The following is a 24,409-nucleotide window of genomic DNA, read 5'->3' on the forward strand; positions in this document are numbered from 1 at the left end:
GAGCCCGGGCCGGGCACGAGGGCGCGCGGGCCACAGCTGCCGCGGTTGTTCGCTGTGCTCCCGCTCCCGCGAGGACGTTCTCCGCCTTCCCCTCCAACCTCTTCAGTCCTCCTCCTCCCGCTCCTCAAAAGCACCCCCGCCCCCCCTCACGCCCCACCCGCGGGAAAGAGGCCCTGGGAATTCAGGGGAGTGGCTGTGGGGGCGCGTCGCGGGCCTCTTCCTAGACATGGTCTGATCCCCATTGTAAAAGCTGCTCCCCGGAGAGGAGAGAGTGGTGCTCCCGGCTCGGGGCTGCAGGGATCCCAGCGTGCCTAAGCTCTTGCATTATTTTAGGGTGGGGCGGGGAGGGCCCTGGATTTTGGGGAGTGGGGGTGGTCGGGGAGGAGGACCCGGGCGGGGAGAGGACTCTGGGGGAGTCGGTGAGAGACTATGGGGAAGGACCAGGAGCTGCTGGAAGCTGCTCGCACTGGAAATGTGGCTCTGGTGGAGAAACTCCTGTCTGGCAGGAAAGGAGGGATCCTGGGCGGTGGATCCGGACCCCTGCCCCTGTCTAATCTGCTAAGGTAAGGACGGGCACCGGCTGGGGGAAGGCACACCTAGTTATGCATTGTGATGGATACGTCCTCCTCCTCACGGTTATTACACCTGCTGGTTGCCAGCGATCCATTCTTAAATTAGGTAGGAAAACAGGCTGTGTGTATGGAGAGGAGGCATGAGTCTCCCGGTCAGATTGATGCCTTAGATTCTTTGAGTAATTTTAATATAGCCTTCCATCAATGCGTCAGTAAGCTACTTTTCTGTGAGCCGTGGTGCAGAACTTGTACATGGACTAGTGTTGTTTGAAGAAAACCGGCTTCCCACCTGCTTTTCATCAATGTTTTTTATATATTTGCAGCTTCGAACCAGGCCCCTTTTTTGGGGTCTATTTAAATAAAATTGACGGAGAAGCTATTGCATGCATGCAATTACCCTGCAAAAGCCACAGCCTTTGGTTGCTGCTATCTTCTCTTGCAGAAGGCATTTGCTGTGCTGTGGGTTATGATCCCACAAAATGAAGAAAGTGAACCTTCTGATGAGATGTCATCAGTCCAGGGTGTGTGTAAAACTTGATGAGGCAGGTTGGGCAGCCCCAGCAGTACTTTCAGTTACCTGAGCATAGCTGAATGAAACTTGGTTATTTTTCCTCAGGATGAGGGATGCTAGGTCACGATTGGGTTAGTGTGTATGGAATAGAGTAGAGGCCTTTTAACGTGAAAGATGTTGCAGGTGAAACTAATAATGCTTGGCGAATTTTTCTTAGATGACATTTAAAAAAATGTCAAGGTCCTTATTCAGCCGGCAGGGCAGCACCCTAGAAAGAGCAGGTTGATATGCATATGTGAGAAACTATTAACTTAAAAGTTGAATTCATGGACAAATGAAACCAAGTGGGAGGGAGGAAGCCTGAAGAGTAAATAGATAAAATTCAAGGAAAGCTGTTTAATTTCTAAAATCATGGCTATTCAATTTATCCTGAATATTTTTGGAGGCATCAGTCATCATTCATATCTTCACCTTTAAATAACTCTTAGGCAACCCAGCTATATATTTAAAAAAATTTTAAAGCCCAAGTGATTTTCTTGTTTTTTAAAAACTGTTCTGTGCAACTCTTGACAAGTGCTTAATACAAACTTTTGGGTGATGACGTTGTGTTCTTTATACAACTTCTTATAGATTGTAGTGATGAGTCAATGCAATTAATTACAGCACTGGCTAGTGGGGAAATTTTTATATTACAGTGAAATAAATTTTGTTGGAAAATAGCTGATGGAATTTTAAAAAGCCCTGTATGTTATCATATATCCTTGTTGACAGTGATATTTTATTGGAATGACAGTTCACTTCACAACAACGAATTTTTATGGGACATTTTTTCAGTAGGTCTTAGAAATGATGACTCTTCTGTGTACTCCCTTGTTAAATAATTTCACTTTCAAACATAAGTAGACAATGTGTGCATGTTTCATATTCAGCTCTAATAATTGCCCTTAGTCACATGTAATTTATATAAAAGCAGTCTATCTAGTTACAGTTTTAAGTTAAAGGTAAAATAAATATATTTGCCATCAGTTATAAAAATGATTATGGCTAGAAATCTATATGCTGAAAGAAGTTTCTCAAAATAATCAATTCCTTTGGGCAAACTCTAAAGAATTCTTTTAGAACAGTGAGAACTTCAGTTAATTTCATTGAGATAAACGGTATTTTAAAAAAGACTATATTTGTGATAGAACTCAAAGGCAAACATCTTTTAAATACTCCTTTCTGGGTTGTGTCATTTAAAAAAAAAAAAAAAGTATAGATGTCAAATTTTAGGAATAAGGGGCCGGCCCGTGGCTCACTCGGGAGAGTGCGGTGCTGATAACACCAAGGCCCCGGGTTCGGATCCCATATACGGATGGCCGGTTTGCTCACTGGCTGAGCGTGGTGCTCACAACACCAAGTCAAGGGTTAAGATCCCCTTACCGGTCATCTTTAAAAAAGCAAACAAACAAACAAACAGACAAAAAACAAATTTTAGGAATAAAATACCAACTATTCAATGTTAGTAAACACTAAATAAAATATCAAAATTGTGACCCACAATGTACATCTCGAATGAGAGGTTTTCTCTTTTGCTGGTTTTGTCAGAGGTAGAAGTAGTAGTTTTACAACAAGAATGCACAAAGGAAATAATAAAACTAAAAAATGTGTTCTTTAGAGTAGTTTGAACCAAGTTGTAAAAATCACAAACAAAACCAGTAACCTTTAAACTTGCATTTTTCTGTCTCATACTGAATAAACAACTAACATAGTGTCTTTGAAGAAAATGAGAGTTGGAATTGTATCCTTTGGGTGATACTTTGCCTAAAATGAAATTCTAAAGAAGGCACATTTTACTTATTTGTCATTTTATTTCATAAATGATTATCATCGGAAATTTATTTATAGGATAATGGAAAATGTGTCCCCCAATCAAATATAGTGACACTTTGAAGTTTTTCAATATTTTGGAATGAATTGTGGAATAGGTTTGGTACTTTTTTCCCACTTGCTTTATTCTGTAATAATTGTGTCAGACTTTGTGCTAAATGCTTACGTGAATCTTCTCATTCAATTCTTATACCAACCGTAAGAGGTCTATCCTCGTTTCACAGATGGACTAAAGAGATAGGAAGATTAAAAACTTGCCCAAGGTCACATAATTAGTAATAACAGATTTGAAATTCTGTGATTCAGATTTGCTTTGCCACATCTTAAGTCTTATTCATTCGACCTGTTTTATTCACAAAAATTTAAGGTACATGGCCAATTTAGATAGTTCAATCTGAACATTTTTTTTGTTACGAATAATTAATTTTAAAATCCTTAAATTTTGGTATGGTTTTTTCTAATTAAAAAAAAAAAATCTCATGACTGCCCTTTGAGGGTTCGCTAGATAAGAACTTTTTCCAAAGATGCTTTTGATTACTTATTATCTACTAAGTGAACAGTAGCTATATGATGGTGAATCATATATGCTTGGGTGACACTGCAATTTTCAGCAAAAGTAAGAATGCCCTGGAATAAATATAAAAACCTTTTAAAACCCTACTGTTCTTTTCTATAGACTGAAAATAGTAATGGTACCATATGGGGTTAGTAATTATATGGGGTTGTTGTAAGGATCAATGAGGTATAAAGTAATGAATATGAAGCATTTAGCACATAGGTGTTCATCATTAGTGTTATTATTTCTCATGCAGCTCGAAAGCACTTAACTCTATTCCTTAAGACCTTACTAAAGATTCGCTTCATGTTGTACTGGAGTAAATTTCCTCAGTAAGTTTTCCTTGAGAATCATAGAATTGTCAAATAGAAAGAGGCCTTTAATCCAACATTCCTAGTGCAGGAATTTCATCTCCAACATTCCTTACCAGTTAGTATCTAGCCCTGTTAAGCCCTCCAGTGACTAGATTCATTACATTTTTTGATAGCCCTAATTATTAAAAAAAAATTCTTTTTATTGAGCTGAAATCTGTCTCCCTGTAACTTCCAGCAATTGGTTCTAGGTTGGTTATGTGGGTCAACTCAAAGTAGTCTAATTCATCTGCCAGGACAGTTTTTCAGGTTCATTCTTCTATGTTTTTCATGGGAAAACTATCCTTTCCATTAACCTTTTTTCATGTGGCAATAGAGCACAGTTATTAGGAACTTAGGTTTTCATACTTTTCACTACTCTTTTTTTCCTTCTTCGAATATTCTCAGATTTTGCAATGACCCTCTTAAAATAATGGTGACTGGAAGTGAACAAAATGTGCTAGATGTCATTTGATTAGTATAGAACATACGGGGCTTGATATATGTTGAATAAAAAACAATGGATTACAAAACTGCATTTGTAGTATCCTGTTTTTGTAAGAGATCATAAGTGTGTATGAATGTAATGTGCATTAAGAAGTCTGGAATAATGAAACACCAAAATGTAGATAGTATTCATCTTTGAGTGGTAGAATTGTGGGTAATATTTATTTTCATTTTCCTTATCTGCATTTTCCAGTGTTGTACAGGGAACATGTATTATGTAATTAAATAAAATAGCAGCTATTAAAACATGATACAGTGAGATTATTACCTCTTTATTATTAATCTAAGACCTACCTACAGTTCAAGATTTTCTAAGCTACGTGATGATGTTGGCTTACATTGAGCATATATAGTCAATTAAAACTTCAGGTATTTTTTTCAGTGACCGTACTTGTAGAAGTGTTGGATGATCTTAAATTATTCCTATTACATTTCATCTTATTTGTTTTAGCCTGTATTTGTAATCTGTTTGGATCTTTTTGACTCTTGAGTCTGTCTTTCAACATATTAACTTCTCTCCTCTGAATTATCCGTTTTTAATAAGCATGTTTGCTATACTGGAATCCAACACACCATATATCCTTAAAGAACCTCTCTTTAGCTTAGTATGAATTTAAAAGTGGCAATCTTTGTGCATGGTATTTCTACCAACATTGAAGCCACTTAACAGAACTATCAGTCAGCTACTTCTTTCCATTATACCTGTGAAAATATCATGAGATATTTTATCCACTACCTTTCTAAATTCACGCTATGTTCTGTTTATGGCGTTCCTTTGATCAACCCCTTTAGTAGTAACTCTGTACATTCCACCAAAATCAGCTTACTTTATTATAGCTTGTTTCTGGTAGTGAGCCATTGATAATTCCTAGTACTGATGAAAATTCCTTCTACTCTCTTACATCTAATTCTTCTTGATTTGGATACTTAAACTCATTTAAAGCAGCTAAGTGTCTCTTATGATCTCTATTTGGAGCTTCAATAATCTCCTGACATTATTTGTTTATCCTTGCTGGTTTGAAATTATTCTCAATACAGAAGATAGAAGCAAAACAGAAATTGGAAAAAATCAGATTCTTGGCATTGTTAGCTATCAGAAAATTATCCTGTGGTCTAAAACCATCCACAGTTTTGCTCTGTCAGAGCTCAAGGTTACATTAGTGAACTATTATACCTCCCTTCTTTTTTTCAAACTTAGTTGAAAGAGACATTAGAGTGTATACTGTACTTACCTTTTGTATTTGTTTTCAGTGGTGCCCCTCACCACCCTTCTTTATCCTTAAAGAAATCTGTGCTCATTAGAGCTCATCAGAGTACTCAAATTGAGTTGCCTTCTTCCTTTTCCTCCTCAGATTATATGTGAAATTTCATTTTTTAAAAATTTATATCTTTCATGAGACAGCTGCAAAGCCTTTAAAAATCTCTTCTTTTGGCACAACTGCCTTTTATTCTAAACAAAAATAAGTCTCATTTAAAATGTGTATTAAATTATTTTTTATTGAGTCTAGGATTAAGAATTATCTGTATTTTAATAAAGCACAATAAAAGTTTGCTAATGCTTTAAATTTACTTGATTTTCTTAATGCCTCAAAGGGTTGAGTACTATATAAAGTATATTTAGTAAATTCTTGTTGAATATGAAGAATCCAGTTCTTGAGATCTTCATGAGAAAAAGTAGATCAATAAGAAGTAGGGGAAAATAAATCTTCTGGTCACCAAAGTCATATAAGCCAGAAATCACTTATGTTTTTCAGATTCAGCATTCAGCTCATGAAGTTTTTGGTGATGGGTAGAAGGAGATAAGAGGCAACTGGAAAGTATTGTAATTTTCACAACTATTTGGACAATTGCGGTTACTTGGAATCAAATATAAGAAACACACTTTCAGGGAAACTGCATTGGTTAAATGGAATAAATCACAAATAGAGCAGTTAAGCTGCATGAAAATGTTATATCTATAAAAAGAGTCAAGTTGCAAGTGGGTTATCTATTTTAGATAGTAATGATGTTGGAAGTGGTGATTGCACCATTATGTTCAGGGAGTTGTGTCTGCCACAGTGAACAGTGCCAGCTGCATGATGTCGAATAAGCAGAGAGGAGAGGGAATTTTGGTATTGACCTCTTTCTCCACTAAGCAGGGTTTTCAGCTCTCTTCAGAACTGTGAGGGTGATGTGTAGAAGCGAACTAGGACAACCAGTCAGTGACTACTACTCAACCTGTCCATTCTTAACAGTGTAGAATTCCTAGTATGTCGCAGTGATTTCTCACAGTTGACTGAAGGGTGAAGCAAGTCTTCACTGATATTAATTAAGGCAGAAACATACTATATTCAGCAGCATATCTAGTGACTTTAGCAGTTTAACCTCACAGGTGACAGCAAATAATTCGACAATAAATAGTTCAATTATATACTGAAATAATTTAATTATGCATTTGTGGTAGTTTTCAAGGAGCCTATTATAGAACACTCTTCCTGAGTATTTAACTAGAAATGGAAGCTGACTATAAAGCAAATCAAGGGTTAGAAAAGATTAATTTCTACCTATGGAACCTGAAGATATTTGACATTTAATGCATTTTAGCATGTCTTTGGTTTCCATTTTGAACATATTGCAGAATGGTTTCAGTTAATTAAAATATGATGAGTTTTGATTACTCATTCCATGTTGGTATGAAAGAATATTTTATATTTGAACAAGTAGGAATTTATAAAGAAGACTTATCCATGTTCCAGTTCTTTCTCCTGTATGTGGTGACATGGTCATGTAAATCATATAGGCAAGCAGAGGCACAATGCCAGTTGAAAATCCAATGAATTTTCTTCTGTAATATTCATACAGAGCTAGGAACTCTTCTCAGAGTCCAGTTTTCTTCTACGTGTCAGTAGGATAGCAAGTAAATTTTACATTTGTGTTAAACTGGGTAAGGCTAGAAATAGATTTTTAAAGGTGGATCAAAAAATATGGTCAAAGGATGAATTTTGTTTTCCTCAGTTTCCTCTACTGTAGTGTCCAAATAGTGTTCTTTGAATCTGTTTCTTATGAATGGTGTTTTCTTATTAAATGGTGTCTTCATGGATCTAGCTGTAAAATGGAATTTGGATTCAGTTGTCCTACCGAGTTATTTGGATTCTGTGGTGTTGTGAAAGTAGCTTTGTTTAAAGTGGTTAATTACTTCTGGTTAAGTGAGCTAACTTAGACTTGTTACCATTTTTTTATCAAGTTGGATCAAATCTTGGCTGATGGATATGGTCATAAACTGCCAACCTCATTTCTGTCGTACTGCTTGATATTTCTGTTCCTCACACTACATTTCCTTTAACTCTCCCCACCCAATTCTCTTTTTCTAGAAAAAAAGGCTCTTCTAATTTCTAATTACTGCAAGTTCACCCTGGCTCTAGTTTTTGTGCCTGCTCTCCCTCTCCTAAGGGAAAGCAGATTTTGTGGGAGGAGTAGAGCTAAGTTGTATTGTATAGTGAGAAGTAGATTAAGAAGAACAAATATTGGACCCTCAAAGTTGAGGCATTTACAGAATTTTCTTTCATCATATCTAGTTTCCTGCCTATCTCAATGTTAATTTCTTCCCTTACCTCATGGATCAATGTCCCTGTATCTTTCTTATCTTTACGCCAACCTTAAAAAGTATTTGTGGGAGCTGACAGTTAATTCATAATGAAGTGTGATTGGTAAAGCTTTTAGGAGGGGGAAGCTCTTTCAGTATTTTCATTTAAAGAAGAAACAAAACTTTAGGCCAAAATAGTAAAGTCAAGGAACTCTTATGGCAGAACTAATGGAGTGGATTTTGCCAGATTAGTAAGAGCAGATTGGATAAAGGAGGTTACTTATTCTTCTTTATTATAAGGCTGAAGGGTAGAGGAATTTGGAGACATGAGAAATATGATAGTATAGGTCTGGTGATAGAAAAGCCAGTTCTTTTTGCTACTTATTTAATCCCTAGAACTTTTTATTGGATTTAGTTTAATGGGTTTTTTGTTGTTGATTTTTTTGCAGCTGGCTGGTGTGAGGGTCCAAACCCTTGACTTTGTTGTTATAATGCCAAGCTCTAACCAGTTGAGCTAACCTGTCAGCCCTTTATTGGATTTATGTATACCTATCTGACATATAAACATATAGTATGTTGTTTGCCTATTTGCAGCAGTTATTCCTTAGATGTATACATTTATTATATACCCATAGGTGACAAAGATATGGAATAGAATTGTGTAACAGCTTTAATATTTAATGTGGTTTTAGATTCAAATTCTTTTAAATATATTTTCTTTTTATTTAAAATAATTTCATGTGCAAATTGACTTCAGTATCTAGGTTATTCCATAAACATGTTTCACTATATATGGGAGGCATCTCAAGTTTTGACTCCTGGATTCCAATTAGTATTCTTCCACATTAATTTTTTTGTTGTTATTGCCTAAATTACTATTAGCCACTTTAGGTTCTTGTTTGGTACCTCTAGTTTCTAATCTCTATTTGAAATGTCTTAGGTCTCATACAAAAAGCTAAATATAGTAGCTACTATTTTGAATATACTAAAAAACTTCTATGTTTACTTACAAATTATCTCTGTTTTGCATAGATGTTTTATTGCTAGTGTGGAGACATGGGAGTGAGTGGGAGTGTGTTTGGAGGGAACAGCAGTTATGCAGGGATGTTCTTTGGTAAACTCCAGCAGTGGGGTAGCTAGAAGAGAGTTACTTCCTATTGGCTTGCTTTGGCTATTAACCAGAGTGGTCAGTCATTCTGAAGGTTGATAGAAACTTTGAAGACATAATAAGAGAAAGAGATGAATTACAAACAATGGTTAAACTGTTTCTTAAAAGTTTTTCCACTTGTTTGTTTCATGCTATGTATTAGGGTATTCTTAAACCAAATTTTATTAATCAAAGAATCAAATACTATCCAACTAACGAAGAAGTCAGGATTTTATAGGGAGATGACAACTAAGAACAGTGATATCAAAGAATGACCACTTTGCATTTTAACAAGTTTATTGAGTTTCTTTCAGATTCTAAAATTGAATGAGATCATCTCTACATACCCCAAGTACATGTAGAATAATGGTACATATATGCAAACAAATAATTAAAATACAGGGTGCTTTATGCTGCAATGGAAGTACCAAACAATGCTACAGGAACACTAAGAGCAAGAAGAAGGTACCCTTAAATGCTACCTGGGAGGAGTACTCAGGGGAAACTTCAGAGAGAAGGTGATACTTGAATCTTGTAGGATGAGTAGGAGTTTGCTAGGCTGATGAGTTGGAGGAAGGGCATTTCAGGAAGAAGGAACAGTATATTCAATAACAGTGTGTGATAATATAGAATATAATTGGGATATTATAAGTAGTTTCGTATAAAGCATGGACAAGAAGTATAAGTCTGGAGATTGAAGAACTTTTGTGCTGCCCTAAGGAATTTGGAATTTATCGTGAAGGTCATGGAGATCCACGGACTTTTTTTCTCAATTTTTAATGTATTAGTTATTCATTTATGATAATAGCATGTCTGCATTTCAAAAGTTTGAGTAAAAGATATAAAGTTACCTGTAATCCTGTTGCTAAAAACAACTTTTTTCTGAGTATGTTTAATGTAGTTATCAGATAAAGCATACACTTTTGGATCCTGAATTTTTCACTTAATAGTATATCATGAACTTTTACAGTGTTATTACAAAGTCTGCATAGTCATCATTTTTAATGGCATCATAGTATCCCATATAATACAGAATTTTCATAAACTTCCTCCATCAGAATCACCTATGGTTGTTTGTTAAACATATGCATTTCTTGGTCCCACTCCAGACCCCCAGAATTTCTGAATATAAGGCCTGGGAATATGCATTTTTATAAACTTCCCTAGATAATTCTTATGTGTACTAAAGTTTGAGAACCAGTGATTTTTAACTTTATTATTATTATAAGTAATGTTATGAAGATTGTCATAAAAACACCTTTTTCATAAAATTACATTTCTAGGTGGCATTTCTAGAAGTGAAATTGCTAGTATTATTAGTGTCCCAGGTATTATGCTAAGTTCTTTACATGATTTATGTCCAATCTCCACAGCAATCCTGCCGTCTTTATTACGAAGGCCATTTTTATTTATGGTGTAAAAGATCAGAAAAATTGAATAACTTGCCCAAAGTTACAAAGCTAGTAAGTAAAAAATCCAAGATTCAAACCCATGTATTTCTATTTTGCTTTTTCTTTTTTCCTTGGCAGCTGGCCGGTACAGGGATTGAATCCTGGACCTTATAAGCACCACGCTCTAACTGGCCAGCCCTCAAATTCATGTATTTCTGATCCCAGATATCTTTCTGTTGTGCTGTCTTGCTTTCTAGTTCCGTAGGAATCAATGTATATCCTGGATTCAAATATGAAAATACCAGTATATTTGCAGTATGTAAATAGAAAGTACATTTTCTACAAAATTATATAGTAACAAATTTCAGTTCCTACATAGCTCTCAATTATTTTTGTTTGTGTTTATCATACAGTTTCACATTATAGGAGTATTTTGCTTTAAATTTACTTCTTGATAAATTATATTAGCTAAAGATGTTTCAAAATATTTCTTTGTTAGTCATTTTCATTTTAAAACAGTGTGGAATTGTTTTACCCAAAATTTCTTGGTGCTTGATGTTGTCTGACTTCTGTTGTCTTCACACGTGGTTTAACTTGTTCATCCCACAGCTCCACGGTGGTGGGATTTATTTCTGCCCCTCTCTTCTCTCTCACACACAGAAGGAAAATGCAGTGTTCCCCATAAACCTCACTTGATGAACTTTGTGATCCATCACTTTCAAGCCAATAAATCTGAGCCCATTAGAGGTCTTTAACTATTTTTGTTGTTATTATTACTAAGACATTAATGGCTATGCAAGGATAATTTAAATATTCAACACATTAAATATTTATAATTATAAATCATAATGATAAATTGTATGAGTATCTTTATTTGAATGGAAAAGTCGGAGATATTTGCATTGTAATAGGTCACTTCTTTGGGTACATTATCTTCACCTAAATCTTTAATGGTGTAACTGCAGGCACCAAGATAGGCTATTGGGGGTGATGTTATTTGGTCAATCTTCCTCAGAGGTAGGTAGTTGCTTTTTTCTACCTGCTTTTAGTAGTGGTACTGGTTACCAAAGATTTAACATTTGTTTCTTAACTTCTGTATATCTCACAAAGCTATTTGGACAGAAAGAGATTGTATTCCACTGAAATTGTATGTGCTACACTATAATCCATGAGGTTAGTGGGTTCCTAAAAAGCTTGTCGTTAATATTTTCTCTGTCTTTCTGAAGCATTATTAATTGACAAATATTTTGATGGTGCGTACTATGTATTCATCATGGTCATGGTGCTTTGGAGGATAGAATATAGACTGTTTTCTCTGGGCTCTTACAAAAATTACATACATGAGTTAATAGCTAACTATATTGTAGTATCTTATTTTAATAAGGGCATAGAAGTTCACAAATTCAACTTTTTCTTTTGATCAGTCCAGTGTCAACATTTGGCCATCTCCCATTATTCATCAGTCTGTGGTCTAAATGTAACCATGAGTCAGGTTTAAGAAAAATTTAATAGTTGGAGGTAGAACTGTATATTTCCTAATATTTTTCTTTTTAAAATTAAATGTTTTTCACATATTATGGAAAAGCTGGTAGTACAGTTCAAAGAACTTTTTTTCCCCCGAACCATTTGAGTGTAAGTTGCTAACCTGATAACCCCAGAATGCTTTAGTTTGTATTTCCTGCTAATAAGGACATTCTCCTACATAGCCACAATACAACCACTAAAATCAGGAAGTTAACTTTGTTACCTTACAACCATCTGTCCCTCAGATGCCATTCAAGTTTTGTTAGTTGTCCCAATAATGTCCTTCATTAAGATTCAGTTCAAAATCACGCATTACATTTAGTGTCATACCTCCTTTGTCTTCTTCAGTATGGAGCAATTTCTCAGTCTTTCTTTGATTTTTATGATCTTGATACTTTTTAAAGAGTACAAACCAGTTATTTTATAAAATGTTCCTCAATTTGGGTTTACCTGGTGTTTTCTCATGATTGGATTCAGGTTATTATGTATCTTTGGCAGGAACATCACATAGCAGGGATGCTTTGTTCTTTTCATTGCATCCTATCAGGTGACATGTGATTTGATTTGGCCTGTTGCTGATAACGTTCATTTCAATCATTTGCTTATGATGGTGGCTGTCAAACTTCTATACAATTACTCTTTTTCCCTCTGCAATAACTGTTTTGTGGGGAGATGCATTTAAACTATATAAATATCCCATCTTCACCAAGCTTTCTTTTATTCATTTATTTATTTATATTAGTATGGACTAATGGTTTGCTATTTTAACGCATAGATTATAACGCATTACTGTTATTCATTTTCATGTTTAAATTGTTCTAGACTTAGTTAGAGCTCTTTTAGTCTGACTTTTTTGCTTTATTAATTGAGCATTTCCTTGCTTTTGGCATCATAAAATGTTCCAGGACTCATCTTTCCCTGCCTCAGTACTGCAATCAGCCATTTCTCCAAGTGACATGGTTCCTTTTATTGGAAAATGGTAGTTAGAAGCTATTTTGGGGTACTAGGTTATTTGGGTACTAGATGTGCTCATGGCCTTTGGGGTGTCACCCCTCCCAGATCCTGTCAGCAAGGGAGTGAAAAAATATATATATTCACACACAGAAATACACATATTTATGTCTATGCCTATCTATATTTATTGAAAACAAGTTTGCAACGATACCTCTAGTTTCAGTCCAACTCCACAGGCAGGATTCATTACAGTTTCTTACTTCCTGTGTTTGTAACTTCCTTTATCTTTCTCCAACCTGGCTTCTGTTATCTTTGTACACATATATGTACCTATTTGATGAATTTCCCTGTGTGTAGCCAATTCTTCTCTCCATTGCTATCCCCTCCCCTCTGTTATTGTTCCCCTTACCCCTCTCAGGCTCTGCCACCCCATACTAGGCGTTTCTTCTGTGTAGATACCTCCTCACCCATTTTCGGGCTCTGGCTGCCTATGCTGGTCCACATCTACAAGGGGATACTCTTTGATACTGCTTGTGTTCTAACCCCCTGCACTGGGTCACACTTGCACGTGGATGATCTCTCACCCTGTTAGGACTCTGATGCCCCACACCAGGATGTTTCCATCTGCCACCACCACATGGGTGCCTTCTCCCTTCTTGGGATCTAACCCTCTCATATCATGCCAGTGCTCCATGGGAATACCCTCTTACTTATCCAGGCTCTGATACCTCACACTAGGCTGCCCCCAATATGGACATCCTCCTACCCTGGCTAGGGCTCTGTCATTCTGCTGTAGGCCATTGCAGCTTTCTTCTTTCCTGTGGTGTGGATGCCTATCTTTTTTTGCTCTACTTAATTGCTTTAGGAATTGAATTGTTCAGGAATAGAAGGGAAATGAGGAGGATGGGTAGGAAGAATAGGGAGTGAAGGAAGAGAGTAACATAATGCTGCCCTTTGTACCTATTATGATAATGATGAATGCCTGTACTTTGCGTTAGAAGAAAATCAGGCTATAGGCAATTAAGAATTTTAGATAACATGGAGATTATGATCAAAGCTTGAGTAGTTTGTGGCACTTCTCCTGGACACTATTTCTTCCTGCATTTTGAAGAAGAGATGATGATAATTTGATAGGCTGGTCAGCACTTTGCATTTTTTCATGAACTTTTCTATCATGTATATTGTTGTGGAATGTAGTAGGTTTCCAGATTGAGAGACAGAAAGTCTTTATATATATTTTTCCTCTGTTTAGCTGAAGGTCCTTCTTTATCATAATTTTCAGCAAAGTGCATTCTCAAGAATTTCAGTAAGATGATGATAATGCAGAAAAAAAGTTATAAAACAGTTACTGATATAGTAACTGTCACTCACTGAGGAAGCTGAGTTTGCAGAATTTGATAGAGGTAAGGATTTCAGCACGTAGGTTTTTCTTTTTATATGATATTCCCACTCTGATTTTTAAAATGTCACAAAAACATTTTGTCAGGAAATTGATCAAGTATACTTTAGAATATGATAAATCTGCACAGGTCTTATAAAAATGGTTATTGCTCCAAATGAACCAGGATAGTAAGTAATTTATACAAGGGATTTCTCACACTTTAAAATATTTCCAGGAATCTCTAATTCCTGGAAACAAACCTAAGTAGAGAAACTACTAGGAAGTTCCTTAGTAAGCATTTGCTGTGGCTGAAAAATACCATCATTGTTTTCAGAAAGTGGGAAAAAATAGTTGGGAGCATGGCAGAAGTAATTTGTTGTAGTTATATTCTGCACTTTAAAAGACCATTCAGCTTTTCATGCCAAATTCAAGGAAAAATAGGCAGCTGGCAGTATTATTAGTTGCTACTCTCCTTCTCTAGGTTTGGGAAAACAAGCTGAATGGAAAGATGCTCAGAACTTTAGTTTTACTACCTAAGAAGGGTACTAAGCAGGCCCGGATTTAAAAAGTGAAACACTTAATATGCAAGGTAATGTCTGTGGATCTAAAGAAATAATGATTCCTACTGTTTTCTCATCAACACCTCTAATAACATATGACATTTTTATAGTATTCCAGAGTATTTGTATCTTGGCTTTCTATTTTTATGGAGTTCTTGAGCTTTCATAGAAATGGTTCTTAAACTTTGCAGTTTCTGACGTTCATCAGCAGAACAGGGAACCATGTAGAATGCCTATCTTATTTTTTCCCTACTGCCCTTCTAAATCATTGAATGTGGGGATTGACAGGTATTTATTTTGTCAGAAATTCAATCCATATTATTATCATCATTTCTCTGATGAAATAGAGTTGAGGAAAAGGCTACAAATTTATGTCTAATATGACCTTCCTTGGAAGACTTGACCACCTGTTCTTTAAAGGGAAATGGGAATTTATAAGACTATAGAAGTCTTTCATAGAATCTCAAGGAAAAATTGGATTGCTAGGCCTTGGAAAAACCAGGAATCAAGGCTGCAAGGGTTGGAGAGACAGGATCTTGTGGTATAAATGAGGGTCTACTGGGTCTCTTCGAGCTCTGCCTCATGGCTGGGTTGAGAAAGGGGATAAAATCTCAGAAAAGGGAGTGTGAAAAAATGTTTGTGACCTCAACTATTTTATAAACTTCTTAAGAGAACACACCCAAACCAGAAGTATTTCTTCACTTTCCCTTTCCCACTTTCTCTCTGTTAAACTTCCCTTACTTCTTTAAAGAACAAAAATACTGTTTGATACAACTGGGTACCTTATCTAAGGTGTCAGTGGTGTTAATATTAATGTTATAACTGCCAGGGAGTTTCCAGTAGTAAAGACATTCACAATGAATGCCTAATCTTCTCTTTTTCCTGCTTATTGGCTGTGAACATTATCCAGACTGTACCGTTATTATTATTTTTTAATATATAATTATTTTAGGTCAGTGAGAAGCCCATGAAGAAAACCCTTGTGCACCCTTAGTTGACTATGGGCCCTGCCCTGAATTTATAACATTAATCTAGAGTTACAAGTTTATACAGATTCACACACAGTCCGAGTTTTTCTTATTTCTTTTCTAGTTGTTAACATTTCTAGGTTTCCTGCCTCTTTTCTCTCTGATTTCCTTCCTTAATAGGTTAGCTGTTTTCTCTCAGCAGCTCAGCTGTGTCAGCTTTCGCTGGTAAACCCTGTGGCCAGAAAACTAGAAGATGCTATGTGACTAAAGAGGAAACAGAAGGGTTATGGAACATAAGGAAAAGAAGGTTAAGAAAAAGAAACATGGTGGCATGGTTTGGCCATGGTTTTCTCAAGGTAATTTATGTGGCTAATTCAGTTAAATACATATGAGGCCAGATTGTCTGTCTTGGAAGTGTGTGAGGAAACCTTACCCTGGATAGGTGGGCACAGCCTGGAAGGAAAGGGTAAAGCTTATCTGCAGGGATTCAAGGTTTTCTACCTTTGGCTTTTAGAGCTTGTTGCATGGATGAACTTGTGCTTGTAATCTACGTCCTTGAAAAACTATTTCTAGACATACATAAATGTGAATCTTAAAAGAATTCTCAATATTCCACATTTACACACCACATATTTTGCTCATATTTCAAGTCGCCTGTTATTTTTGCAAATAAAGTGCTCATTTTGGCTGTTTTCCAGATATGACAGTTGGTGGACATGCTTCAGTAGAGAAAAGGAAATTTTCCCCGCTTATCTACTCTCTCCCGTCTGCCCAAGATAGTGTGTTTGTAAATTGTGACCTGATTTTGAAATAATTTATTAAATAGAAGGATGCATGATGTTATTTAAAATTTTGGTGTGACATTGACTTTCAGTCCTTTATAATAAGCTCTTGACTAGATTCTCTGGGTGAGGTATATTGCTCTTGGGATTTTTAGAAATTTAACTCCTTCAGTGACTTTGGACTCTGTTCAGTGTCAAGTATGACTAATGTTTACTCAGGAAATTAAACACACTTGTTTATTCAGAAGATGAAGCATGCTGTATGTTTCTTTGCCACACAAACATTATTTTGGAAATATATTATTTTTGTGGGTAAGGAGATTGTATTTATATTATTAGCTAGTAGATTGCTTAAGAAAAATAATGGACATATAAACAAAATATCTATTTGGTACAAGTTTTTGTTTTCATTAAATATGTTGACATCTTTCCATTTTTTATGTTAAAATTTAATACATGTGCAATAGACAATAATTTAAAGTTTTTAATTTGTAATCTTTTCATTTGAAGTTGAAAGAAAAGTCAAAACGAATTACATTTCTTTTAAAAAAGCATGTTCCTTGGTTTTAAAAAATTGTTACTCTCAAAAATCTATCCTAAACCTACATCTGTATTTCATTCCTCTCTCCTGTACTCTAGACATGTTATTCTCAATGTCCTAGTGAACATCTTTCCCCTCAATGGAGGTATGAAATGCCTCCATTGAATGCAGAAACATTCAGTATCTTTACCACAGTTCTTCTCTGCTGCTTGTATGACTCCTTTGTTAGAGAACTATAGTGCACCATTTACCTAAGCTAAAAACCCTAGAGCCATGCTTGACACTTTCCTTTACCACTTACAACAGTATCTCCACTTCCAATACCAGCTCTTCCAACCCATTCCCTGCCATTATAGGAATAGTTCTAAAACATGTTACTCTTTGATTTAGAAGTATATCCGTGGCTTTCCTTCCTCTCTTCCTTCCTCCCTTCTTTCCTTCCTCCCATCTTTCCTTCTTCCCTTCCACGATTCCCCTTCCCTCCCTCTCTTCCTCCCTTCCCTGTCTCCCTCCCTCCCTTCTCCCCTTCCCCCCTCCCTCCCTCCCCTCTTCCCTTCCCTCCCTCCCTCCCCTCTTCCCTTCCCTCCCTCCCTCCCCTCTTCCCTTCCCTCCCTCCCTCCCCTCTTCCCTTCCCTCCTTCTCTTCCTCCCTTCCCTGTCTCCCTCACTTCCTTCGCTCTCTCCCTCCTTCCCTCCCTACCTCCTTCCTTCCTTGATTATACATATTCATGGGGTACAAAGCTGATCATCACCACCTGTGCCCAAGATGTGATGATCAGATCAATACTATTAGCATGGCTATTACCACAAATTGCAGTTATTCTCTGTGTCCTCCACCCAACCTCTCCCAAACCCCTGCAACACTCACAGTATGTTCTCTCCCTCTGCAAGTCCAACATACCACATATATCAGTGGCTTTTCGTTGGTTACATAATAAAGTCCAAACTCTTATGGCATATCATTTGAGGTCTTTTGTGATTTGACTCTTCCTACCTGCTTCATTTTTTGCCAGTCCTCTGCAATACCATCCTTCAACCATAACTGATTTCTGTACTTGATGTTGTCGGCAGGCATGATGGGCTTTTCTGCTGTTGCTCCCTCTGGAATACCATCTTTTGCTTGTGTGCTCAGTGAAGCTCTGTTCATACTCCCAAATTCAACTCTAGCATAATCATCTCTCCTGGGAAGCTTTGCCTCATCTCTACCTTCAGTAGTTCCTTGACACCTTGTTAATACCTTTATTTTTAGCACTTAGAACATTGCAATGTAATTATTTGTTTACATATTTGCCTTCCCACTAGATCCTGAGCTCCTTCAGGCCTGAAGCCTTGGCTTAGTTATCTTTTAAAGTGCTTTACAAATGTTATTATTTTATGCCTAGAACATATAAGGCAATCAGAAAATAATTGGTAAATAAGTAAATAAGTGAATAAATGTGGAACAGGGAACATGCTAATGGCACATGATTTAGACTATATCTTTGAGAGTAATTGTTGACTTAGAACATGGCTTTGGTTAGCAACCTCAGTGCCAAGAACAATTAAATATAATTTGTTAGAGTGCTTATTATGTGCTAGGTACTGTGCTCATTATGTGCTAGGTCCTGTGCTCATTGCCATACATGTGTTAGCTTATAGGACAGTGAGACCCAGAGTAGTTTAATAACTCAACCAAGTAAGCAACTTTACTAAGAAAATGACAGAGTTGGATTTGGAATACAGGATTGTCTGACTCAAAGTCAATGCTCTTTCCTCAGAGCTGGAAAATTATCAGAGGTGAAGGAGGTAAAAACCACTTTAAAATAAAGGCAAGCAGTGTGTTCAAGGTAGAGGCAAATTTGGAACCATAACTTCTACTTTTTATTATGGATTCCAGAGATGTCTGGGAGATGTTTTGGGAGAGACAGTGGTGATTTCATGTTCTTAATAACTTTGAATAAATGAAAGAATGAATGAAAGAGTAGATAAAGTGGAGGGAGCTAAAGAACATTAAGCAAAAATAAAGCAAAGAGTTATAAGATAATTTTGCTCCATAAGTTTGCATCAGATTAGGGTGAAAGGGAAAGCTAGTATTCACTGAGCCCTTAGTAAATGCTAGTTTCTATAGGTACATCATTTCCTTATCAATTCTCACAACAAACCTGTTATGGGTTGAATTGTGTCCCCCCAAAAGTTTAATGTGTTGGAGACTTGGTGCCCACTGTTACAGTGTTGAGAGGGTGGGAAGTCCTACTATGGTAAGTGAAAGGTGAGACCTTGAAGAGGTGATCAGATTGTAGGACTATGCCATAGTGAATAGATTAATAATGGTGGTCAGGAGCATGGTTTAGAGAGCTTTAAAAGCAGAGCACACTACGAGTCTCTCTCTGCTTCACCATTTTTTGCCACGTGAGACCCCCGCATTGCTGTAAAGCCATCACCAAAGAAGACCCTCACCAGAGGAGTTCCCTGGACTTTGGACTTCCCGGCCTCTGAAACTGTAAGCAATAAATTTCATTTTCTTACAAATTACCTAGTTTTCTGTATTTTGTTACAAGCAACAGAAATGGATGGATACAAAACCTGTAAGGTGAATATTATTTTCCCCAGTGGCATTTGGTTAAAGTCCCATATACACTTCAGCCTTAAACGTGCTTAAACATCTCACTCAAGCTCATGTAGACAGGACCTGATGGAGCTTGGGTTCAAACCCAGCTCCCTATGACTCCATCTTATGAAGAATGGCATAATCTTAGTTGTAGCATCCAATATCTCATGCAGCTGCAATATGAATAAATTGTCATGATGAATTAACAAGGTGTTATACAGAGGTAAAAATCAGTCCAACCAGGTGGATAGTTTGTGCTGGCTAATTTGTAATTGCTATTTTTATATTTTTTTAAAGTGAGAATGAATATAATATAGTTATGCTCTTTTTTCTTAGGAACCCTGCCTGCTTCTCTAAAATTGACAGAATGTATCAATCAAGGGTAACATTAAAACTGCTTAACAACCTATAAAGCACAAGCATTGGCCAATCAGATGGTGGCAGGCTATAAATATCTGGAAAGGCTAAATGATGCATTTTAGCCCAGTATCAGTCCTGGTTGTGCACAGACTGGTGGGCTACATCTGTCTAGAGGCTTCATTATCTGCAAACCTGAGAAACAAAGACTTTCCAGCAAGGATTGTGTTGTAGAATTATTCTGCCACCCAGATTAATTTGTTATATATGCTAAACTAATTAGCATTTATAGTGATAATGGCATTTAAGGAAGATGAAAGGAAAGGAGATGTAGTAGAATAATGAAGTTCTCATTTACATGATGTACCACCTTGCCTGAGACCCAAAAAAACTTCACTTGTTTGGTATTTGATTTCTCATTTATCCATCTGTTTGTTCATTTGCTCATTCATTCACGCAGTGTACTTTTATTTTGAGACTGTTATTTCTGTCAGTTCTGAGGAAGGATTTTCTTTTTTAAAAATCTTTTTTAGCTATAGAATAGGAATAACTTGATTATAATCAGTCTAACTACAAATTATTTATTTGACATATCTGACTTATATACTAAGATGTAAGCTATTTAAGGGTAGGTACCATGTTTGTTTTCTTTAACCCATCCCCTCCTCCAATTCCTGGCATAGTACTTTAGTAAATATTTTGGTGACTGAATGAAAGAACTCTAAGATCCAGAATTCAGTCAGTCTAAATATATGTTCTTTGCAACTCAAGTCTACAGCTTATTGGTTCATGTATTCCTCAAGTGACCATATAATGAGCTCTTAAAACCTGTGAACTGTTGTTCTAGAGATACACAATAGCCCCTTAGGTGACTGCAGAAAGAAGAGATGTAATACTGGGACTACAAAGTTAGACAGGAGAAGGCCTTTTAAAGGCTGCTGTGATGTGCAGTGTCAAACCATATTGTCACCCTGGGGTGAAGGGAGCAGTAGGTGATTAAGATTAGTCAGGTTGGGTTGGAGACCAGACTGTGTAAAGATTCAAGTCCAGAAAACAAGAGATTAAAGTTTCCCCATTTTCCATGGTGAGAAACAAGCCTGGGGAATTTTGGAACTGCAGAAAGGCAACAGTGTCTTAGGTGTCAGATGTCAGGAGGGAGCTAAGGATCTTAGGATGAATATATCATAGCATTGCTGGGAAAAAAGCAGAGTCTTAATGGTCAAGGCAGACAAAGGGCCTGAGAATGCAGGAGGTCAGAGAGCAAAAGAGAGAGTACGCTTGAGCTGAAGGTAGGTTTTACTTGATTGTTGAGCTGGTTATAGGTCTTAGAATATGAATGAAGTAGGATTTTGAGTAGTGAAGTAGGATTTTTCAAACTTAGCACTAGTGACATTTGGACCAGATAATTCTTTGCTGGGGGTGGGGGAGGGCTGTCCTTTGCAGGATTGCAGCAAACCTGGCCTATACCCATTACATGCCAGAAGACATCTCTAGGCAAATCCTGCTTCTCCCTTATTTTAGGCTTTTTCTCTTCCTTTTCACCATCAGATTATTTGAAAAAAAGAAGAGCCAATACATACTGCTTTACTACCTATGTTTTTACTTTTTGCCTTTGTATGCTACTGAAACAATTTTCTTAAACTTTACCGTTATCTTCCTAATCACCAAATAGTATGTCCTCCACATCCTCATCTTCTTTGTTTCTCAACAGCATTTGATATTATTGACTGTCTTTTCTTTCTTAAAACCTTTTCCTCCCTTGACTTTTGTGACATAATACGAACCTGCTTACTTTTCTATTTTTATCATTGCTCCTTTGCAGTTTATCTGAACTACTCACCATTCTCCAAATATTGACCCCGATTTCTTGCTTCTGCACCTTATGCTGTTCCTTTGGAAATGTTCTCCTTCTTTACCATCTCAGCTTCTCAAAATCGTATATATCTTTTCTAGTTCTACCTGAAATAATTGCCTATTGAAGAAACTGTTGCTGGTTTCTCTCCACCAGCCTCCAACTCCTGTTCAACTAGCCATCTAAAGGTTATTTGTCCCTCCCTTGGGAGAAATTTGAGTTTTGGAATCAGTCAGTCTTGAATTTGAATCTATATGCTTCTGTATACTTGCCATATAGCCTTGAACAACATTTTTTAACCTGTCTGAGCCATCATTTTTAAATACTTTATATGGTTCTTGAGAGGATTAAAAGTGGTTTAATATTCTTTTCTTCCCTTCACTTTGCTTTTGAAAGTTAATGTCACTCAACCTCATGTTATAGTCATTTGTGTACTTCTCTTATCTCCTAACCCTTAGCAACTTGTCTCAGAATGTGTCTTCCCCATCTTAAGTATCCTGAAGCAGTGCTCAGCAGGTATTGATCTGATTGAATTGAATTAAGAAGGACTTACATATGGTGTTGATCCTTAGCTAGAGAGTTATGATTTTATGATAAAATTAGAGATATTTTGTATTCTGCAATTTGCCTGTTCCCTGATCTTTGTTATATGGTCTATTTTTATTAGTTCACTTCTGTTTTCTCCCAAATTGCAAAGGAGGTGCAATGTTGGGGAGGAGAATACAGTGGCTTGATTTTTCCTTTGATAGGAACTAAGCCATATGTTTGTACTGAGTCAGTTACTCCAGACTCTGAATTCTCAATCAGATGGTCAGCAGTGTTTAATTGAATTCCCAATATGTGCAAGGCTACGCTAGGTGCTGTCACTCCAGGGAGGTTTAACCATCTGGGAGGACTTTTTTAAAGAACCCAGAATATGAGAATATGTTTATTTGCATCTAAATTAAAAATGATACTAATTTTGGCAAAGTAAGTAGCCAGCATAATTTCTTTTGCCTCTGCCTTCTTTCCTTTTTCATTCTTTGTTCCAGGCTCCAAGAAAAGACATTCTTCTTTGTTGCTGTGGCTAGAATGGAATATTTTTTCTTTGATTTCTCTTTCCTAATTATTGGTAATTTGTGTAATATATAAGACTCTGACATTTAATATCTTCTTCATGGTCTTTTTTAGCTTTTGGATCCTTTTCTTACTTTAAATGTGTACACGTGGCAGGCAGAATTCCTAAGATGGTCCCCTAAGATTTCCTGCCATAATCCGCAGGACTATGAATATGATAGATGTTGCCTCCATAATTATGTTATATAGTGAAAGGGATTTTGAGATATAATTAAAGTTATTAATCAGTTGACCGTAAGATAAGGAGAGAATCTGGGTGGTCCTAATACAAGTATATTCACATGAACCCTTTAAAAGCAGAGTTTTCTCCAGCTGCTAATAAAAGAGGAAGACAGAGATTAAAAACATGAGAAGGATCCAATGCAACACTGCCAGCTTTGAGGATGGAGAAGGAACACGTGCAAGGGTCAGAGAGCAGCATCTAGGAGTTAAGAGCAACTTCCAGCCAATAGCCAGCAAGGAAGTGAGGACCTCAGTCCTATAGCTGCAGGGAACTAAATTCTGCCAACAGTCTGAATAAGCCTGGAAGTTTTATTCTCCAGAGCTTCCGGATAAGAGTCTAGCCTGGTTAACACATTCATTTTGGTTTTGTGAGTCCCTAAGCAGAGAACCCAGCTAAGGCATCTGGACTTCTGACCTACAGAACTGTGAGATAATAAGTCTGTGGTAATATGTTATATGGTAACAGAAAACCAATATAGCACCAGTCTTCCCTATTAAGAAATGAATTCCATTTCTTGCTCCACTAGGTCTTGCTCTATTTCTTTCTTTTTGTCATTGTTAAACTTCTAAACTAAATGATATAAACTCACTGTCATAATTTCCTTGCAAGTTGTTCTTTTCTGAACTCCTGTGCCTCTGTTTCTCTGGTGTCCAAAAATGGTTTCCTGATGAACTAGCAACCTCCTCCTTAGCAAACCTAAGAACTTTGTCTCTATTCTCATTTTCTTGGTGTTTTGTATTGCACTTGATTTTTCTCTTCTGAATTTTTTTTTGTAATACCTTATGATTCTCTCTCTCTTCCCCCTTTTCTTTTCTTATATATCATCTGTTTTCTTCACAGAAGTTCATGGGAACTTCTAGTTTTTAATAGAGTGGGGAAAGATCCAGAAAGGACTAAGAGAAGAGACATCTGCAGGAGGAAAGGTTAAAACCATGGAGCAAAAGCCAGAAGACTATAGGAAGGGCACAGTGTAATGTCTGCATTGGGCAGGCCCCATTTTGTGCCACATTTTTACAACCATTTTACTTGTGCCAACAGTAACAGTGGCATTTAATTTATAATTAGGATGCTTTTGTTTGCAATTGTCAAAAAGCTCTACT

General features: G+C 36.7%; 1 protein-coding gene across 6 annotated transcripts in view; it reads left to right on the top strand.

The window, feature by feature from the left end:
- The first annotated feature begins 429 nt into the window (after positions 1-429).
- ANKS1B (ankyrin repeat and sterile alpha motif domain containing 1B) overlaps positions 430-24,409 on the top strand; it is a 1,093,604-nt gene continuing 1,069,624 nt past the window's right edge. For all 6 annotated transcript variants that reach the window (XM_063076110.1, XM_063076111.1, XM_063076113.1 and 3 more), the window contains exon 1: positions 430-563. In XM_063076110.1, the coding sequence (XP_062932180.1) occupies positions 430-563 (134 nt within the window). The remainder of the gene's footprint in view (positions 564-24,409) is intronic.

This window comes from Cynocephalus volans, chromosome 12 (assembly GCF_027409185.1).
Source record: "Cynocephalus volans isolate mCynVol1 chromosome 12, mCynVol1.pri, whole genome shotgun sequence".
Taxonomy (NCBI): Eukaryota; Metazoa; Chordata; class Mammalia; order Dermoptera; family Cynocephalidae; genus Cynocephalus; species Cynocephalus volans.